The sequence below is a fragment of the Carcharhinus amblyrhynchos genome, chromosome 17 (assembly GCF_965287045.1).
Source record: "Carcharhinus amblyrhynchos chromosome 17, sCarAmb.v2.hapA, whole genome shotgun sequence".
NCBI classification, from domain to species: Eukaryota; Metazoa; Chordata; class Chondrichthyes; order Carcharhiniformes; family Carcharhinidae; genus Carcharhinus; species Carcharhinus amblyrhynchos.
This window is the reverse complement of record NC_137340.1, coordinates 13451077-13469622: the sequence shown is the minus strand read 5'-3', so window position 1 is coordinate 13469622 and position 18546 is coordinate 13451077. Positions and strand designations below refer to the sequence as shown.

General features: G+C 44.1%; 1 protein-coding gene across 1 annotated transcript; it reads right to left on the bottom strand.

The window, feature by feature from the left end:
• Window positions 1-2253: 2253 nt before the first annotated feature.
• LOC145354334 (interferon-induced protein with tetratricopeptide repeats 5-like) lies at window positions 2254-12005 on the bottom strand. Its single transcript, XM_080205504.1, has 2 exons — window positions 11679-12005; window positions 2254-4830 (listed from the first exon to the last, which is right to left on the bottom strand). Exons 1-2 carry the CDS (start codon window positions 11681-11683, stop codon window positions 3384-3386), a joined length of 1452 nt encoding a protein of 483 aa, XP_080061630.1. The 5' UTR covers window positions 11684-12005; the 3' UTR covers window positions 2254-3383.
• Window positions 12006-18546: the final 6541 nt, after the last annotated feature.

Below are 18546 nucleotides of genomic sequence, written 5' to 3'. Positions count from 1 at the left end.
CAAGCGACCAGTTCAGGTAGCGCTGGGTTACATGTCATCATCATTGAAATTAACAGGTAACACGACGTTTGCATGTTGTCAGTATCGGTAGCAAGGGTCAATCCTGCATTGCAAACCCTGTGTATGTTTTTGGGGCTTATTAAATTTTGCCCCCTTGGAATTTCAGGGGCAATATGATTATTTTGGATAGATTGACACCTCTGATAAAGTAAGAGGGAGGAATTTCATACGAGCGCGCTGTGTTTGTAACATCACACACAGTATAAGAGTCTGTGTTACTTTGTTTGACTTTAGTCGTACTTTTAATTGAAAATTGTGGTTGAGGTTTGTGTAAGATATTTAACCCAGGCAAGGTGGGGGAGGGGCATCAATAGTTTAAGTTAATACAGAATTCTGTTGGCTGTATCGGCTGCAGGGAGGGTTACTGCATGACAGGTAAAGAGTCAAGGTTTGCAACCTCACAAAAAGTATTAAGTGATTCAAAACAAGCAGGCTTTAAAACTAAATGGGGAATTATGGAAAGAGGTTTTAAAGATATGGACATTGTCAGTGAAGCGTCTAATATTATAGTTTGAACAAAGAATTGGATAACTCATTGTAGCTTAAGATTGATTTTGAAAGGTCCGTACTATTCTGTCAAAGGATATCCTGTGAGTCTGGGAAAGAAATATAACAAATCATTGAACAAAAGAGTTATTCAGAGCTTAGCCCAGCAACCTAATCAGTATGACTGGCAGGGAATTGAACACTCTCTGGGTGACCATATGAATATATTTTTGATTGTGTATTTGTGACTTACTACAATATGGGTATTCTAACAGGCGTTATAAATCAAGTCAAAACAGTAGTGTTTAATTTGAACAGAAATTGCTGGAAAATTTCAGCAGGTCTGACAGCATCTGCGGAGAGAGAACAGAGCCAAGGTTCTGAGTCTGGACGACGCTTCATCAAAACTCTGACAAAGAGTCATCGAGATTTGAAATGTTGACTCCATTCTCTCTCCACAGATGCTGTCAGGCCAGCTAAGATTTTCCAGCATTTTCTGTTCAGTTTTCAGATTCCAACATCCGCAAGTAATTTGCTTTCATCTCGGTGTTTAATTTGAGCATTGTCTCAATATTTCTATGGATTAACCAGTCAGTGGTAGAAGTTTTGCCTTGCTACTGTAATTTACTGGTTGGTAGACTTCAAAATGATGACTCTATTGAAATGGCAGTCAACTCACACATTCAGCACTGACTGAAAAAGCAAGGCTCTGGGACAGAATTCACATTCACAATGGGTGAAGAATAGGGTGAGGAAGCCTCCCCATTCTTCTTGTCTCCCGAAGATAGTGACTTATTAGTGATTTATTATTGTCACATATATTGGGATGCAGCGAAAAGCATTGTTTCTTGCCCATTATGCAGACAAAACATACCGTTCATTGATTATGTAGGGAAGGAGAGGGTACAGGATATAGTGTTGAAAGAAATTAGAGCTAAGTTTTAAGAGTACAGAGTGAGAGTAAAAGGTGGAATTAGAGCATGTGTTGGGCACATACCTCGTTCTGGTGCCATCTTTCTTCTTGGTAGATTCTTCTGGGCACATCCTCCAATATTTCTAAAGCAGTTTGCAACACTGTGCATACCAGAGATAAAACCTCCAAAGTAAGACTTTTCCAATAGGTCTAAGCACAACAGAAGACCTCTGCAGCATTCTGCAATGATAGATTCTTGGATGGCATGGTGGCACAGTGGTTAGCATTGCTCCTTCACAGCACCAGCGTTCGAATTCGATTCCTGATTTGGGTCACTGCGTGGAGTTTGCAAATTCTCCCCGCATCTGTGTGGGTTTTCTCCAGGTGCTCTGGTTTCCTCCCACAGTCTGAAAGACACGCTGGTTAGGTGCATTGACCTGAACAGGTGCTGGCATGTGGGTGACTAGAAGAATTTCATAGTAACTTCACTGCAGTGCTAATGTAAGCCTTACTTGTGACTAATAAATAAAATCTTACTTTTTTCCAAAGCACAAATCCTCTCATCCTTCCTAACCATTCCTCTCTTAATTTTCCCCTAATAGCATTGTAACTATATGTAGCTGTTGAAGTGTCATGGTTCACTCGACAAGCAACACTATCAAATTTACTGCCAGTGTTAAAAGGTTGGTCTGGATGTTCCTTGCAGAGCTGAAACACTTCACTGGCCATGGATTCTGAACAACATTTACTGTCAGCAGTAGCACAGATCAATGACACATACAAAGCTGTAACTGCATTTCCATTTTATTATTTTCATATATTCTGATATTACAGGAAGCTTACATTGCTGGTTGCAAAAATCTCTATCTACAACTTTATTTTTTGCCCATTACATCCTTTAACTGCATCTAGCGGTGAAATTTAAACACTTACATTAAAGAGACTGAAAATATGGAAGCTGCAGACGATTTGTCTTTGAAACAAAAGGAGAAAAATAACCTTTCATGTGGAATAGCAGCCGACCAGTATGGGTGGGAGGGGGTGGGAACTAGGAGTTATGGAGATAGGATATGGATAGAATTGTTATTGGTGCTTGCTCAATGGGCCAAATGGCCTCCTGCACCAGAGGGATCATATTCACATAAATGGGGCTGTTACATGAATGTGAACTACACTCATGAATATTTATATATTTACAAAATGATTACAGGTGGCACGGTGGTTAGCACTACTGCTTCACAGTGCCAGGGACCCAGGATCGATTACAGCCTTGGGCCACTGTCTGTGTGGAGCTCACACATGCTCCCCGTGTCTGTGTGGATTTTCTCCAGGTGCTCTGGTTTCCTCCCACACTCCAAAAGATGTGCAGGGTTAAATTGATTGGCCGTGCTAAATTGCCTCTTAGTGTCAGGGGAATTAGCAGGGTAAATACATGGGATTGTTGTTGGTGCAGGCTTGATGTTCCAAATGGCCTCCTTTTGCACTGTAGAGATTCTATGATTGATTAGAATGAAGGCTTTAGCAGTATATAAGGAACAAGTCTGCTAAATTACATCAGCTAGCTTTTTAAAAAAGTTATTTTCATTGATTTTAAACACGCATTTCTCAAAGGTACAGGACTTAACTCTTGACTCTGTTCAAGTGCTTTTTCTTTTAGCTGTATTAATTAAACATATTAGGTTACCATTGATAAACGCACCAATGATGAAGAAAACATGTGATTACATATTACTACGCTGACTCAATGCATTGATGACTGGTATATGTCATGTTTGCAACTATGCAGATACATTTTAGCAATAGCCCAGCTTGCAATCTCATCAGCGCAATTTCATGCACCATTACGCAAGTTCCCAGTTGAGAACTGAAATTGGAAACTTGGCTGCTCCTGTATTCAGTTCTGCCTGGGGGCATCATTGTCGCCCTAGATGGAAAGGCGTAATTCACAAAGAGCACTTAGATATTCTTCATTGTCACAATCGAGCTGCAAGGCCTTTTCAAAACATTCAATGGCTTCTCGCTTCTCCCCATCCAGCTGGTGCAGCAATCCAAGAAGGCCAAAAGCCTTGCTGTCTTTCGGATTCCTGCTAATTTGTTTTGTCGCAAGCTTCCTCAGGTTGTTGCGACAGTATGTCCCTTCCTTTGAGTTGGTTTTGATTTTAAATCCTGCCAGGAAATGGTTGATGGCTTTTGATTCCGATTTTCTGTGATGCAGTTCAAATAACCCAGCCTGGAAATACACCGCCTGCTTATTATCACGATAAATACCATCCATTTGCAAGAGATTGTTGTACATCTCCTCTGCTACGAGGTATTCTTCGTTTAATGCACAGACTTTGGCAAAATCCAGTTGAGCAACAACAAAAGTTAGAGGCCGATGCTCAAATGCCTTTCCAAAATTATACTTGCACTGATTGATCAGTTCAGCTCTCTTTCGAAAGGCAGGATGGCGAGGGTTTCGGCAGGATGGATTTTTGGTCAGTGCCATTAGTTTGTTTTTATAACACAGACCTATTTGGTGATGTAGGAAGGCAGAGTTTGGAGTAATTTCTAACGCTTTCTTCAACAACTCAATTGATTTATCCACAGCTCCTTCTTTTCTCAAAAATTTTGCTGCATAGCGAATCACGTATGGGAGATCAGGGGATTTGTGCAATGCTTGTTCAACTAATGTGAACGCTTCATCCTTCTGATTAAACTCTTGTAGTTTTAGAGCCAGCAGCACCATGACCACAGAGTCATCTGGATCAAGTTCCAGCACACGTCTCAACTGCTTCACTGCTTGAGATGAACTTGCAGCCTCTGGGGTACCGGAAAACCCCTCCAGACGAAACAGAACAGTCGCATATCCAGCATTCCATTCAGTGTCATCCGGATCTTCCTCCAGAGCCTTTTCAAAACATTCCTTTGCTTCCTCATAATACTTCCTGGATGATTTCAGCAGTGACCAACCCTTCTCCCCGTACACTTCAGGTATCATTGCTGTATACCGAGAGGCATCGGGGAATTGTTGACAGATCCTCTCCAGTTTGTCGAGGTAGGACTGAGCCTCTGTCAGTTGTCCCATGTGATAATTGACCCAGGCACGGTTTCCATAAGTGACGATGATTCTTTTTTCAAATTCATCTTCATGATTCTCCCTCAGAATCTTTTCAGCTTCCTGTAAGTTTTGAATCGCCTCCTCACAGTTTCCATGCAGATAGTTTATAAAAGCGAGTTGGTTGTAAGACATGGCTTGATACTTCACACCAGACTCTATTAAATCTTCTAATCTTTGCTTCATATCATCCAAGTCAATGTCTTCTTTCTGAGGCGCCCACGTGAAGTGACATTGAAGTTGGCTGAGTTTTGCTTTCAATAAATCCTTCTTGCTGCAAGAAAGCACAAAATAAAACCCACCTTATGCATATCTAATTTATCTCATTCTGTCATCTGTAATAAATGTTGCAATTGCAGCAAAGTCTGAATAGCTAAGATGTGCAAGTCAGAGAAAATGGACACTGAACAAATCCATTGCAGACCTACCCCACATCGCTCAGATACAGGGAAACCTCATTGGACTGCAGTAATGGTCCAAGAGGCAAAATAATATCAACAGCTGGCTTTCCAGAGTGCACAGCCTCAAAATAAAGGGAGGCAGTTTAAAACAGAGTTGAGAAGGAACCTCTTCACTCAGAATGGTGAACCTCTGGAATTCTCTGCCCATTAAAGTGGTGGAGGCTACCTCGTTGAAATGTTTAAGTCACGGGTAGATAGATTTCTGATAGACAAGGGATTTAAGGGTTATGGGGAGCAGGTGGGAAAGTGGAACTCATCCACTTCAGATCACCCATGATCTTACTGAATGGCGGGGCAGGCTCGAAGGGCTAGATGGCCGACTCCTGCTCCTGTTTCTTATGTTCTTTGGTGCCAGCTGAATCCAACAAATATAGACAAGAATCTTGGAAATGTTCCACCATTCATATTATATCATCTTACACTTTACTAGTAGGGACATTGTACATAAGAGTAACATTGTCATGTTGAACTCGCATTAGACATTATATAGGCCCCTCCTAAAGGACTCTTCCAATTCTGGGAGCCATACTTGAGAAAGGGTATGAAGGAATTGGAGAGAGTACAGAGGAGATTCACAAGAATGATTCCAGGGATAAACAACTGTAGCTATAAGGATAGACTGGAGAAGTTGGGCTGTTAAAAGAAGGCTGAGAGGAAACTTGTTAGAGGTATTCATGATCCTCAGCGGTATGGACAAGATAAATAGTGAGTAACTGTTCTCTCTAAATAGAACATTAAGAGCTAGATAAAAAATGATGGGCCACAGGGGTAAAAGTGACGTGAGCAATTTCTTTTTCATCTATATGATTTTTGGAGTCTAGGAGAAACTTTCTGAGTGGGTGGAGAAGGCAGTATTGATCAAATTATTCAAAAGGGAATTGGATTGCTATCTGAAAAGAAAGAATGTGCAAGGTTATGGGGATGAGGCCTCCTGCACTGTAAGAGCTCTGTGATTCAATTAGATCACAGTTTGATCTGTTTCTCAACTCCATGCATTCACGCTGATTCATAGCTCTTCACATCCCTGCCTAACAAGAGTCTATCAATTTCACATTTTCAATTGACTTTATTTTAGGAAGATAAGGTTTAGCCAGAGCTTTAAACAATTGAAGCACAACTTCTACCCTTTGTATTCTAACCCCACTGAGCTAAAGGCCAACAATCCATCACACCTTTGAATATTAGTTTGATTTGTCCATTAGATTTAGCTAATGTTACCATTCAGATAATATTCAGATATTTCTTTAAACTGCATAATCTCATTTTCCTCACACTGAACCCCTTCTGCCGCTCACTTAATTTATCAATGTCCCCTGCAAATTTCTAATCTCTTCTACACTCTTTACTTTGCCACCCACTGAAATGCCATTTAATGTTAGTGCATACAACTTCCTACTCCTTGGTCCAGAAACTCAGCTAATGTTCTGGGGACCTGGGTTCAAATCCCGCCAGGGCAGATAGTGGAATTTGAATTCAGTAAAAAGTATCTGGAATTAAGAACCTACTGATGACCATGAAATTATTGTCAATTGTCGGAAAAACCCATCTGGTTCACTTTAGGGAAGGAAATCTGATGCCTTTACCTGGTCTGGCTTACATGTGATTCCAGAACCATAGCAATGTAGTTGACTCTCAACTGCCCTGCAAAATAGCCTAGCAAGCCACTCAGTTCAAGGGCAACTAGGGATGGGTAATAAATACTGGCCAGCCAGCAATGCCCAATGTCACATGACTGAATAAAAAAAAGTTGTGCTGGAACACAGAATTCTGGGGCAGGCCAGAATTCCCTCCCATCTGGAGTACACACATGTTATCCTGACCCACTGGGCCTGATTTTACCATTTTCATTCTAAGTGCTGAATCTGGGCGCAATTCAGATCCGACTTGGAATTCTACTTTCAGGCAACCCCATATGCACTCAGCCTGGAAAAAAAAATCGCAGGTCTGAATCGCACTGTGAGTGGGGCTTAGTGTGCCTGAAACAATCGGAGCTCTGAACTGCACATGCGCAGTTTAAAAAAAACCTGAAAATCGCATTACTGTCACATCGTTCCTGGGCCAAACAAAGCAGATAAAGCGGCCTGGGATTGATGGTCCCCACAGACATCTGGGGGTTATCCCCCAACCCCTACAACATAACTTTCTCCCTTATCTACCACCCCTCATGACCCTCTGCCCCCTTTCCCCCTCCACTGGTTTCCTGTGGAATGGCAGCAGACCCTCCCTCCCCACCAGAGATCCATCTGGCCCTCCCCCCACCCCCCATCAGAGATCAATCTGGCCCTTCCCCCCCCCCCCCCCGCCCCCCATCAGAGATCCATCTGGCCCTTTTCCACCCCCCCGCCCCCCATCAGAGATCCATCTGGCCCTCTACTGCCCCCAGCCGCGAATCATCAGGCCCTCCCCCCCCCCCGCCACCCCAAGAAAGTTCAGGCCTCCTCCCCACTTTGCGAATGAGATCGTGGCCATTCCTGAGCCTCAGTAAAGTGGGCATCTGCGGGACTAGGGCACAGATCACATTAATGGCCTCAGGCCCGACTTTACCATGTTTTCGCGCCTGTTGCAATGGTAAAATCGGGCCCTCTGTACTCTTGGGGATCATTTCTATAGTGTTTTCCTAGGCTAAGATCAAGTGTAATATCGACATGCTGCGCTTGGTTGAAGTCATTAGGTTACATTTCAGTTTCATTTGAAGCAATTTTTTAAAGCGGCATCTCGGCCTTTTGGCTAAGATGCAAATAAGATCAAGCCTTGCAGGAGGAGCTACACCTACTCCAATCAGCTTGGATCATGTAGATCAAGCCCAAGACAGGAGGTGAGAGCCCTGTCTTGTCAGCTTGGATCGGGAATGTCCCAACTTGTTGGGACTCTGAATTGGCTTTAATTTGACTTGACTGGATTGGAATAAAGTAAACAAAAAAAAAATCTGGCCCTCTGTCTCCCAAATGCGGAACAATTCCTTACCCTACAAAGTTCCAAGACTTGCCTCAAGATATTACCAGATGTTGGGATCCTAAATTCAGTGTCCTCACTCTCACATAACTCACCCTACTCCCCTTTTACCCCAGTGTTTTGAGATCGCAGAGACCTACCCTTACCCCTCGCTACATGAAATGTGACTGAATCAGCTATCGTAAATGAGTTCCCCTTCACCCACCCAAAAGCAATGGATATTGTTATAACACAGCATTCATCTAAAAGATTTCTGAAAGCACCTAACGTATGAAGGTACATGCGCATTAGATAATAATGCATGCAACTAATTGCCCTGCACTAGAACTTAGTAGGATTGCTTCATCCGTTCTCACAGAGAGGGAAGGAGTACAGGGGGATAGATAAGAGAGAAAGGGCTGGATTCTCAATTGCTCATGGGAGAGTGAGGTTGTGCAGACGTGTGTTGAGAATTGCGTTCCAGGAAGATGTCACTGGAGTCCAATGCCTCTGGACTGCAAATAATTTTTGAGGTGGGGTGGGAGGTCAGTGATGGGGTAGCAGAGAACCCCCAATTACCTGGTTGCCGAGCTCATACTCAAGCTTGTTCGAAGGCTTTGGTGCAGCAGAATTTTCACTTGGAAGGAACATGTGGGGTCCGGGACACATCGGAGGCCGGGGTCCGGGACACTGGGATACATCGGGGGCTGGGGTCCGGGACACAGTGCGGTGTTGTGCACATAGCACAGAGGGTTAATGGATATACTAGTCAGTATATTTAAGAAACAGGGAATGAAGCTGAGTTGCTCGGAGAGAGACACAGAGTTTTCATCACTGGTGCTGAGAGGGTGATATGTATGAAATGAGTGCTGGGACTCAAGAGGGACATGTGGCAGCTGGTGTCGTCACTTGGGCAGCAGAGATTGGCAAAGGAAGCCCCAATGAAGCAGTGCAGGGAGAGGGCATTGGGCTTTGTTGCTATTGACAGATTCCATCAGGTTTGGGGGAGTCAGGGCTTTGATTAAAATCGTGTGGCATCTAGGCACCAACAGAACAGCCAGCCAGCCAGATTTCTGAATAGAAATGAATTCAATTCACTGAATGTCCCTGAGAGTTTTACAGTGCAGCCCTTCGGCCCATCATGTCTGCACCTACCTATTCTAATCCCATTTTCTAGCACTTGGCCCATTGCCATGGATGCTATGGCATTTTAAGTACTTGTCTAAATGCTTCTTAAATGTTGTGCGGGTCCCCACATCTAACTTCCTTTCAAGCAGTAAGTTTCAGGCTCCCACTACTTGACCCCTCTACTGGGGGAGAAGTTCCTTCCTATTTACATCCCTCGTAATTTTGTAAACCTGGATCAGGTGCCCCCCTCAGCCTTCTCTGTTATAAGGAAAACAACCCCAGCCTCTCTTCATTGCTGAAACGCTCCAGCCCAGGCAACAATCTGGCAGAACTCCTCTGCACCCTCTCTCGTGCAAATACATCCTTCCTGTAATGTGGTGACCTGAACTGCACACAGTACTCTAGCTGTGGCCGAACTAGCGTTTGATATAGCTCCATCATAACCTCCCTGTTGTTATATTCAACGCCTCAGTTAACAAAGGCAAATATCCAATAGGCCTTCTCAACCACTTTATCTACTTATCCTGCTGTCAACAGGGATCAATGGACATACACTCCTAGATCCCTTTGATCTTCTGTACTTCCTAAGGTCCTACCATTCATCGTGAAATCCCCTGCATTGTTAATCCAACTGGTCTATGATCACAAGAAGTGCATCTTGCCAGTCTGTGCCTCGTCCGCAGGCAATGCCACGATGCCTTTTTCCTTGGGAGAGTGCCCAGAGGTGCTGCACCTCTTTAGCACTCTGTGGGCAGTTACTGGGGGTGGCCCACCTTAGGAAAACTAATTCAAATTTAATCCAATTCACGGTCCACATAACAGAGACATACAACATCCAAGCTGACAAGAACAACTATTGCACCTGATCTTGCTATCAACGCTAGGATCGAGCAGAGCTATTCCTCCATTGCCTGTGTAAACTAACCCTTTAAGTGGGGCAGCACGGTGGCACAGTGGTTAGCACTGCTGCCTCACAGTGCCCGGGACCCAGGTTCGATTCCTGGTTTGCATCACTGTCCGTGCGGAGTCTGCACGTCCTCCCCGTGTCTGAGCGGGTTTCCTCCAGGTGCTCTGGTTTCCTCCCACAAACCAAAAGACGTGCTGGTTAGGTGGATTGGCCATGTTAAATTTCTCCTTAGTGTCAGGGGGTCTAGCTAGGGTAAATGCATGGGGATAGGGGTAGGATTGTGGTCGGTGCAGATTCGATGGGCCGAATGGCCTTCTGCACTGTGGGGATTCTATGATTCTACAGACAATGAAAAAACATGAAACAAAAAAAATGATGAGGGGTCCCTTTTTTCATCAAAAATATACTTTATTCATAAAAAAACTCAATTAATCTATTTCAAATATACAGGGCTTTGAATAGCAAACACAACATGGAATCAAAAAATTTTTACAGATCTCTACAAATTACAATGACTACATTTCAAAACTTAAAAAAACTATATCCTTGCCTCAATATTTACAGATTTGTGCTGATTACAATGATTACGTTTCAATACCTAAAACTTTCTACATGCCTCAAGAAATTTGTGTGTGCCGTTAGTGCTCAGATTGGCACACAGCTCCGCAGGTCGAGGGTATTCTGCAGTTCCCGGGCCCTCGGTCTGCCTCCGTTAAAAGGCCTTATAGTGTGGCCTTTCCCCATTGTGCCTTTGCGGCAGCTCCCCCAAGCTTCAGCGCGTCCCTCAGCACGTAGTCCTGGACCTTGGAATGTGCCAGTCTGCAACACTCGGTCCAGGACAGCTCTTTCAGCTGGAAGATCAGCAAGTTTCGGGCGTACCAAAGTGCGTCCTTCACCGAGTTGATGACCTTCCAGCAGCAGTTGATATTTGTCTCGGTGTGCGTCCCCAGAAACAGCCCGTAGAGCACAGAGTCCTGTGTCACCGAGCTGCTCGGGACGAACCTCGACAAATACCACTGCATCTCACTCCAGACCTTCTTTGCAAAGGCACATTCCACAAGGAGGTGTGCGACCGTCTCATCAGCCCCGCGGCTGCTTCGAGGGCAGCGTGCGGTGCTGTTGAGACCTCGAGCGTGCATAAAGGATCTGACGGGGAGTGCCCTTCTCACCACCAGCCAAGCCAGGTCTTGGTGCTTGTTTGTCAGTTCTGGTGATGAGGCGTTCTGCCAGATGACACTGACAGTCTGCTCAGGGAACCATCCAACAGGATCCGCCATCTCCTTTTCACTCAGGGCCCCAAGGACGTCACGCGCTGACCACTGCTTAATCGCCGTGTGGTCAAAGGAGTGTTTCCGGAAAGATTCCTCCACGAAGGACAGGTGCTGCGGGACGGTCCAACTACTCGGAGCGTTCCGCGGCAGTGTGGCCAGACCCATCCTTCGCAACACTGGGGACAGGTAGAACCTCAAAACAAAGTGGCACTTGCTGTTAGTGCACCGAGGATCTACGCACAGCTTGATGCAGCCGCACACAAAGGTAGCCATCAGGATGAGGGGGTCCCTGTTGAAGTCAGTGGTCCCCACACCCACAAGAGAGTGTGTGTAATGAACTGCTGCTTCCCCAGCCTGCCCTCTCTGCATTCACATCATTCTCACTGTATCTAACCAGACTGTGTAAAGTGTTGCAGTCGCTAACCTCATGATGCTGATTCCGATTGTCCTTCAGCTTGATTGCAGACAGCCGGGTATTGAGACACTGCAAACACTGGGGTCCAGCAGATTATATTTATAGCTTCTGCAATCACATGATTTCCAGGAATTTTTTTTCTTTCTTCGGGTACGAGACTGAATCCGAAACTGAAACAGGATTTCCGCGCTGCTGGAAGTGAGTTAGGTTGCATTATCCAAGAAACCGCTCCTTTCGTAAAACCCAGGAATTGAGATGGCTGAGAGGTGGGGGGGGCTGCAGTGGTTAGTGTCTTGCTCCTCGATTGTTACTAATCCCGTTCGCGCTTGGGGTTGAAATTGGAGCCCAGAATGGGATTCTCCACCGTATATGAGTGACCCTGTCAACCCAGAGCATTGGGAGTTTCTGCCGCGGCCACACAGCATCCAACAGCCGGCGGATCGTTTCAGTTCTCCTTCTTTCCGCCCCCCCCCCCCCTCCACCGCAGCATTGTAAACCTGTAACTCAGTGACTACACAGAGCACACACCGTGTTATAAGGGGGTGTTACAGGGAGGCACAAATCGTGGGTGCTCTGAAATGGGATGGGGGGGGGGTGGTGGTGGTGGTGGGTTGAGTGGCCTATAAAAATCTGCTGGTCTGTGAAATTTTTGGCCCAGATGAGAATTAAGGGGCTCACCTGGGGAATAGGAACTTGGGGGGAGGGAATGGAGGCTTGAGAGGACAGAGGGAAGATGAGGCGAAAGGGAGATTAAAGACTTGGAATCACGGGCAGAAGGAGGGCCATTTAGCCCATCGAGTCTGCACCAACTACAATCCCACCCAGGCCCTATTCGCATAACTCCACTGATTTACTCTAGCTCGTCCCCCAGACACTAAGGGACAATTTACCTTGACCAATCCACCTAACTTGCACATCTTTGGACTGTGGGAGGAAACCGGAGCACCCGAAGGAAACCCACGCAGACACCAGGAGCCAGCTCCACACGGTGACCCAAGCCAGGAATCGAACCCAGGTCCCTGGTGCTGTGAGGCAGCAGTGCTAACCATTGTGCATTGTGCCATGATGCAGAAGGAAGCCATTCGGCCCATTGTGTCTACTTGGGCGCTCTCAAGACTTGATGCCATTTTCCTGCCTTTTTCGCATAACCCCTGTGCATTGTTTCTATTCAAGCAATCATCTAATTCCCTCTCGAACACCTCAACATCTCTATCAAATTCTCTCTTAGCCTTCTCTCCAAGGAATGGGGCGCCAATCAAGCAGGCTGCTTTGGTGTGAAGCTATATTGCTGGAGTTCCATCCATTCAGAGAAGGGGACAGTATTCTGTCATACTCTAGACTTTTTCCTTACAGATGGTGGAAAGACTTTGAGTCAGGGGGTGAGTCATTCACCACAGAAAACTCATCTCCAAACTGCTCTTGTAGCCGCAGTATGTGTGGCTGGTTCAATTCAATGCCCCAGTGACTGCCAGATGTTGATGCCAGTACATGCTTAGAGCACAGAACAGGAAATCCAGACTAACAGGTTCATACTGGGATTTCACTCCCCCCCCCCCCCCCACACACACACACACACACACAAACCTCTTCCCACCCAAGTTCATCTAACCCATATATTCCTTCTATAATACCCAGTTCACAGGCATGGTGTCAGCTTTTACATGTTGATGATAGCCAATGTAGTTCACTGCTCCCAGTCTGTGCCCTTCATCCATGCAAGAGCCACAACTCTCTCTAGTTTAAACATGAGAAAGTCTAAAGTCATCATCTTTGGTCCCGCCCCCCACCAATCACAAATTTTGTAATCCAGACCTCAAAATTCCATTACATCCACTGTCTCTGGCAAAACCAAACCACCGACAACAACAAATTCAATTTAAGTTTCCAATCCCATATTCACTACAAGCTTCCTTCCACAAAACCAAACAGAAACCTGTGTGCTTGTATCGCCTTCAATCTCAAACTACACCAACGTTATCCCAGTCAGTCTCCCATCTCTCAAACTGAACCAATTCAAAATCCAGCTGTCTGCATTTTACATTCCCCAGCAACTCAGCAGCACAGTGGTGAGCACTTCCTCCTCACAGCACCAGGGACTCAGGTTCCAATTGCCACTTCTTCACTCCTTGGGGGGGTCATCCCGCTAATTCCCTGAAAGTGGGGAGCCCCACTGAAATGAAACACACCGGCTTGGCGCAAGATAATAGCGGGCATGGAGAATTTAGTATGCTAAATACTATTTAAATGCCCCTTCTCCCAGCTGATTTCCGCTCCACACAGACGCCACTGGAAATCCGGACGTGGGAGATGCAAGTGTGGTGTGAACGCTCGTGGGAACCCCATGGATCAGTTGATGCACCATTCTCCCGGTCTGCTGTGCTAATTTTCTAGATGCAGAAATGCCAGCGTTGGACTGGGGTAAACACAATAAGAAGTCTCACAAGACCAGGTTAAAGTCCAACAGGTTTATTTGGTAGCAAATGCCACTAGCTTTTGGGGCTTTTTCCCTTCTTCACCTAACAAAGGGGAAAAGCCCTGAAAGCTAGTGGCGTTTGCTACCAAATAAACCTGTTGGACTTTAACCTGGTGTTGTGAGTCTGCTTACTAATTTTCTAGTGCAGCAGGATGGGAGAATTGCTCATACTGTCTTTTGCAAGTCTTTGCATTTTGCTGGGTTCAGCTCAATACCCCTTAAAGGAGAAAAATTCACAACTCTAATGCAAAAATATATTTTTCAAATGAGGATAAGTTTTCTTTATAGCTAACCAGCTGAAAAGAAAAGTAAGTCATGTAGGAACAGATTGGCCAAAGCCTGACACAGTTTAGCATCATCTAAGTGTCAAAAACACAGCAGAACGGAATGGATACAAGTCAATTTTTTTTATCAGACATCACTCCTTAGGCTCAGAACATCATTCTCCATCCATGATGTCCTTGAGAAGGTGGTGGTGAGCTGCCTTCTTGAACAGCTGCAGTCCATGTGATGCAGGTACACCCACAGTGCTGTTTGGGACGGAGTTCCAGGTTTTTGACTCCGTGACAGTGAAGGAACGGTGATACATTTCCAAGTCAGTCTGGGAGGGGCGGGTTGCCTCACATCATTTAAAAAGTATCTGAAGCACTTGGCATGTCATAACATGCAGAGCTATGGGCCAGATCTGGCAGATGGGATGAGATAGAGTTCAGGTGTTTCTAATGTGTCGGTGCAGACTCGATGAGCCAAAGGGCCTCTACTCCATTGTATGATTCTGTGAAGTGCCACTATATTGTAATCCTGACAGCTCATTCCAGACTGTCACCACCCTCTGGGTATAAGTGTTTTTCTTCACATCCCCCAAAACCTTCTGCCCCTCATCTTGGCCCCATTGTGACTGACCCTTCAACTCAGAGGAACACTTTGCTGCTTATCCACCCTGTCCATGTCTCTCATACTATTGTACATCTCCATCTGGTCACCCCTCAGTCTTCTCTGATCCAGTGAAAACAAGCCGACCCAACCTCGCTTCATAAATTAACTTCCAAATATCATCAAGACACTTCAGGTTTCTTTAGGAATAAAAGGTATTTATTGACAAACAGAATCTATGTAGAGGTGTTTACAGCCTGGGTGACCTTGGAGTAGGCTGCCTGGCTTCTCCAGTCCTTACATGCTGACAACTTAGCTTCCAGATACATTCTGTCTGAGAGAGGACTCCACCCTCTGGGGTGATTGCTCACTCTCAGTTCCTATTTTACCCTCAATCCAAAAGATGCTCTTTGGCTGTGCTGTCTTGAAGACATAGACATCACAATCAGTACAGTCCTCCCCTTTTAATTTTTTTTCCAATCTTGAAAATGGATTTACTCAAACATGCATTCAAAAAAAATTATACATTCAGGTTACGTGGTTCCAGAAGTAAAATTGCCTGCGAAAGAACTCTGTCTCTCTCTGGTGTCATCACTCAGTCCTGCTATGATTGGTAGCAAGAAGTCAGGTGACCCTGTTATGCTGTACTGTCTGAAAGTGACAGAAACCACATACACAACACCAATCTCATCCAATCATTGGAAAGCAAACAATCCCCGCACGGAGAGGGAGCATTAGCCTAATACCAGCCCTTGCATATTTCCTAGTGACCAGCAGTCAACTATGTCATTAGCAGGTGTTGAAATGATGAGAAACCATCATAAAAAGACTTTCATAATACCTTATCAATTCATCACAATGTCCCAGAGTGCCAATTAATTACATTGAAATATTGTTAATGGTTCTTCCAATGATGAACATTGATGAGGAATAAGCAAAATCAGTAGAAATAGTCTGGCGCTTTAATCAACAGTTTTCACATGTGACCATAGCTCCAGGCAGCCATAGCACTACAAAACCTTCCTGTAGTTTCATAGTTTCTTCTTTCAATAATACCTTCCTTGTCCCTAACAAAATCTGAAATCTCTTGACAATGCCACAACAGCCACAATGTAACAGTTGGAAATGAATGAGGCATTATGTGTGCTAAACTGTATGTCTCTGCTTTATTGTATGCAAGCTCAAAACCCTAGGCTAGAATTTTACCATCCTGCCCATCACAGGGAATCGGTCAAGTTATAGATTAAAACCAGATGCAGGTCGTAAAGAGGCTCTGGTCTGGGAGCTGTGATCTGAAATTTCCCAGATAAGGGAAGTTGTTTACAATAACCAAGACACTGCATCTTTGGTTTATTTGACTGCTATGTGTGGGACATGTCAAATGAACTAAGTAATTTCATTGAATGTTCGAGCCATGTGATCAATTTCTGGTTACACAATTGGCTGGATGACAGAGAACCTTCTGGAAGCGAGTGAAAGTTTTGGATAAAGAGACATATGAGTGCTTTTTTGGCAGCAATAACTCGAGACCAACCATTGCAACAAGACTTGTGCCCTGAAGGATGCTTCAGACAAGGAGAAGATAGATTTTATAATCAAGGATATTTCTTGGCTAAGGTTTTCCTAAACTCGATAGTATCTATTTTCTGTTAAATAGTTAAAGTTGATGTTTAGTTAAGTTGATGTTCAGTTAAAGTTAAAGTTCAGTAAAGACTTAATGAGTTGCAATTGTTTATGTTCGACTTGGTACCAGAAGTGTTAAATAAAGAAATAATTGAAGTACTGAATTGTTTGTCTCATTAAACTGGAATGCTTGGAAGGTGTTTAAATTAAAAGCTTTGTAACACAGCATTTCATTCAGCAGAATCACAGCCCTTGTCTCCAAGACCTGTACTCAATTGTTCAATAATTTTAAGCTCTGACCTGAGTTACTTAAAAGCCAAATTTAAAGCAAATCTGTTGCTTTAAGAATAAAATAATCAGTATGTGTTATCAGGTTTTCTTAGCAGATATTGTGAATTCCTGAGGGTCGACCAAATTTCCTTTGTGTTAAAATGTTTTCCCAGTTTATAATAAACAGTCTCCAGGCCTTTGGCTCAGAGTAAGCAGTTCAAGGCTTTCTATACATTTCTGCCTTTGTGTAAAATGCTTCTCTCTGTGCTTTCCCCACTCTTGGCAAGCATTCAAATCAATCTTTTGCTGGGCAAATCTTTAACAGTATCAGTTTTTCTTTAATATCTTGCTATTTCCAGCCGGGTGGATTTTTAACTCAATAAAAGGCCAACTCTTTCCGTTTGAAAATCTAGGAAAGCCTGCCAGACGTGTTTCTTTGATCAGGGCGTAAATACTTAAACACAGGCATTGTGAAAATGCCTTCAACCTTCTAAATACTTCACAAGACTCTGTTACTGACAGATATGGAGTGGTAGATTAGAGGGATAATTTTTACCCCTCCTAATGTGATCTTGTCAATTCATGTACACTATTGTCTGTAATATTTCCACCAACACCAATATAAAGACTTCATGAAATTCAAAAGGCATAAAACTCAGATGGAAAGCATATTAAAATTAAGGAGTGTTGCAAGAATGGGAAATCAGAATATGTTCCTAATCATCTCATCTTGAAGTAAACTTCAAGCAATGAAGACATTTCTGTGTCACAGATGACCATTTGTTTATGATAAGAGATTGGTCATAGCAAGAATCCTCAGAGTCCTGATCCTTCAGAGATTACACCAGGGACAACTCAGCATTATAAAGTGTTGTGTTAGAGGGTGAAATTGTGTATGCTGGTCAGGGATCAACAAATCATTAGAGGAATTGAATTTGATGCTGCATTACTTCTCTGATCCATCGCCAGGAACAAAGAGAACTTCTGATGCTATCCTCATTTCCATCCAGACCTTGGGAATGCTTCAGAATGATGCAGATAAACATGTTCACGGTTGAACAACAGATGATTATGGATTGGACCACATTGACTAGTTCACCCAGATACCCACAGCTAATGAAAAGACCTAAAAGAGGGTTAAGAATGGTGAAGGCTTTGGTGATGAGAAATTATTAAATCGACTTAGCACTGCTAAGCTATGTTTCTTGCCATTTCAGAATGTTTGTCAGAACTTCTGATTAAAAAAAACGCACACAACTTCCTTTCTTCCACACATTTACGCCATGTCTTAGAGAAAGACAGAAGGAGGTTGGGTATTGATAGAATCCCTACAGTACAGGCAGAGGCCATTCAATCCATCAAGTCTGCACCGACAACAATACCACCCAGCCCTATCCCATGTATTTATCCTGCAAATCCTCCTGACACGGAAGGGTAATTTAGCATGACCAATCAAAATAACCTATACATCTTGTGAGAATCTTGTGAAAATCAAACTAAAAACTATGATCTAAGTAGGATTTACCAGATCTCGATCCAAATGAATGACTCTGGGCTCGTCACCAGAATTGCGAAGCTAAGAATTGACAAAAGCATTACATCAGCAACATTATCTTGTAGAGACTGAAAATGGAACAA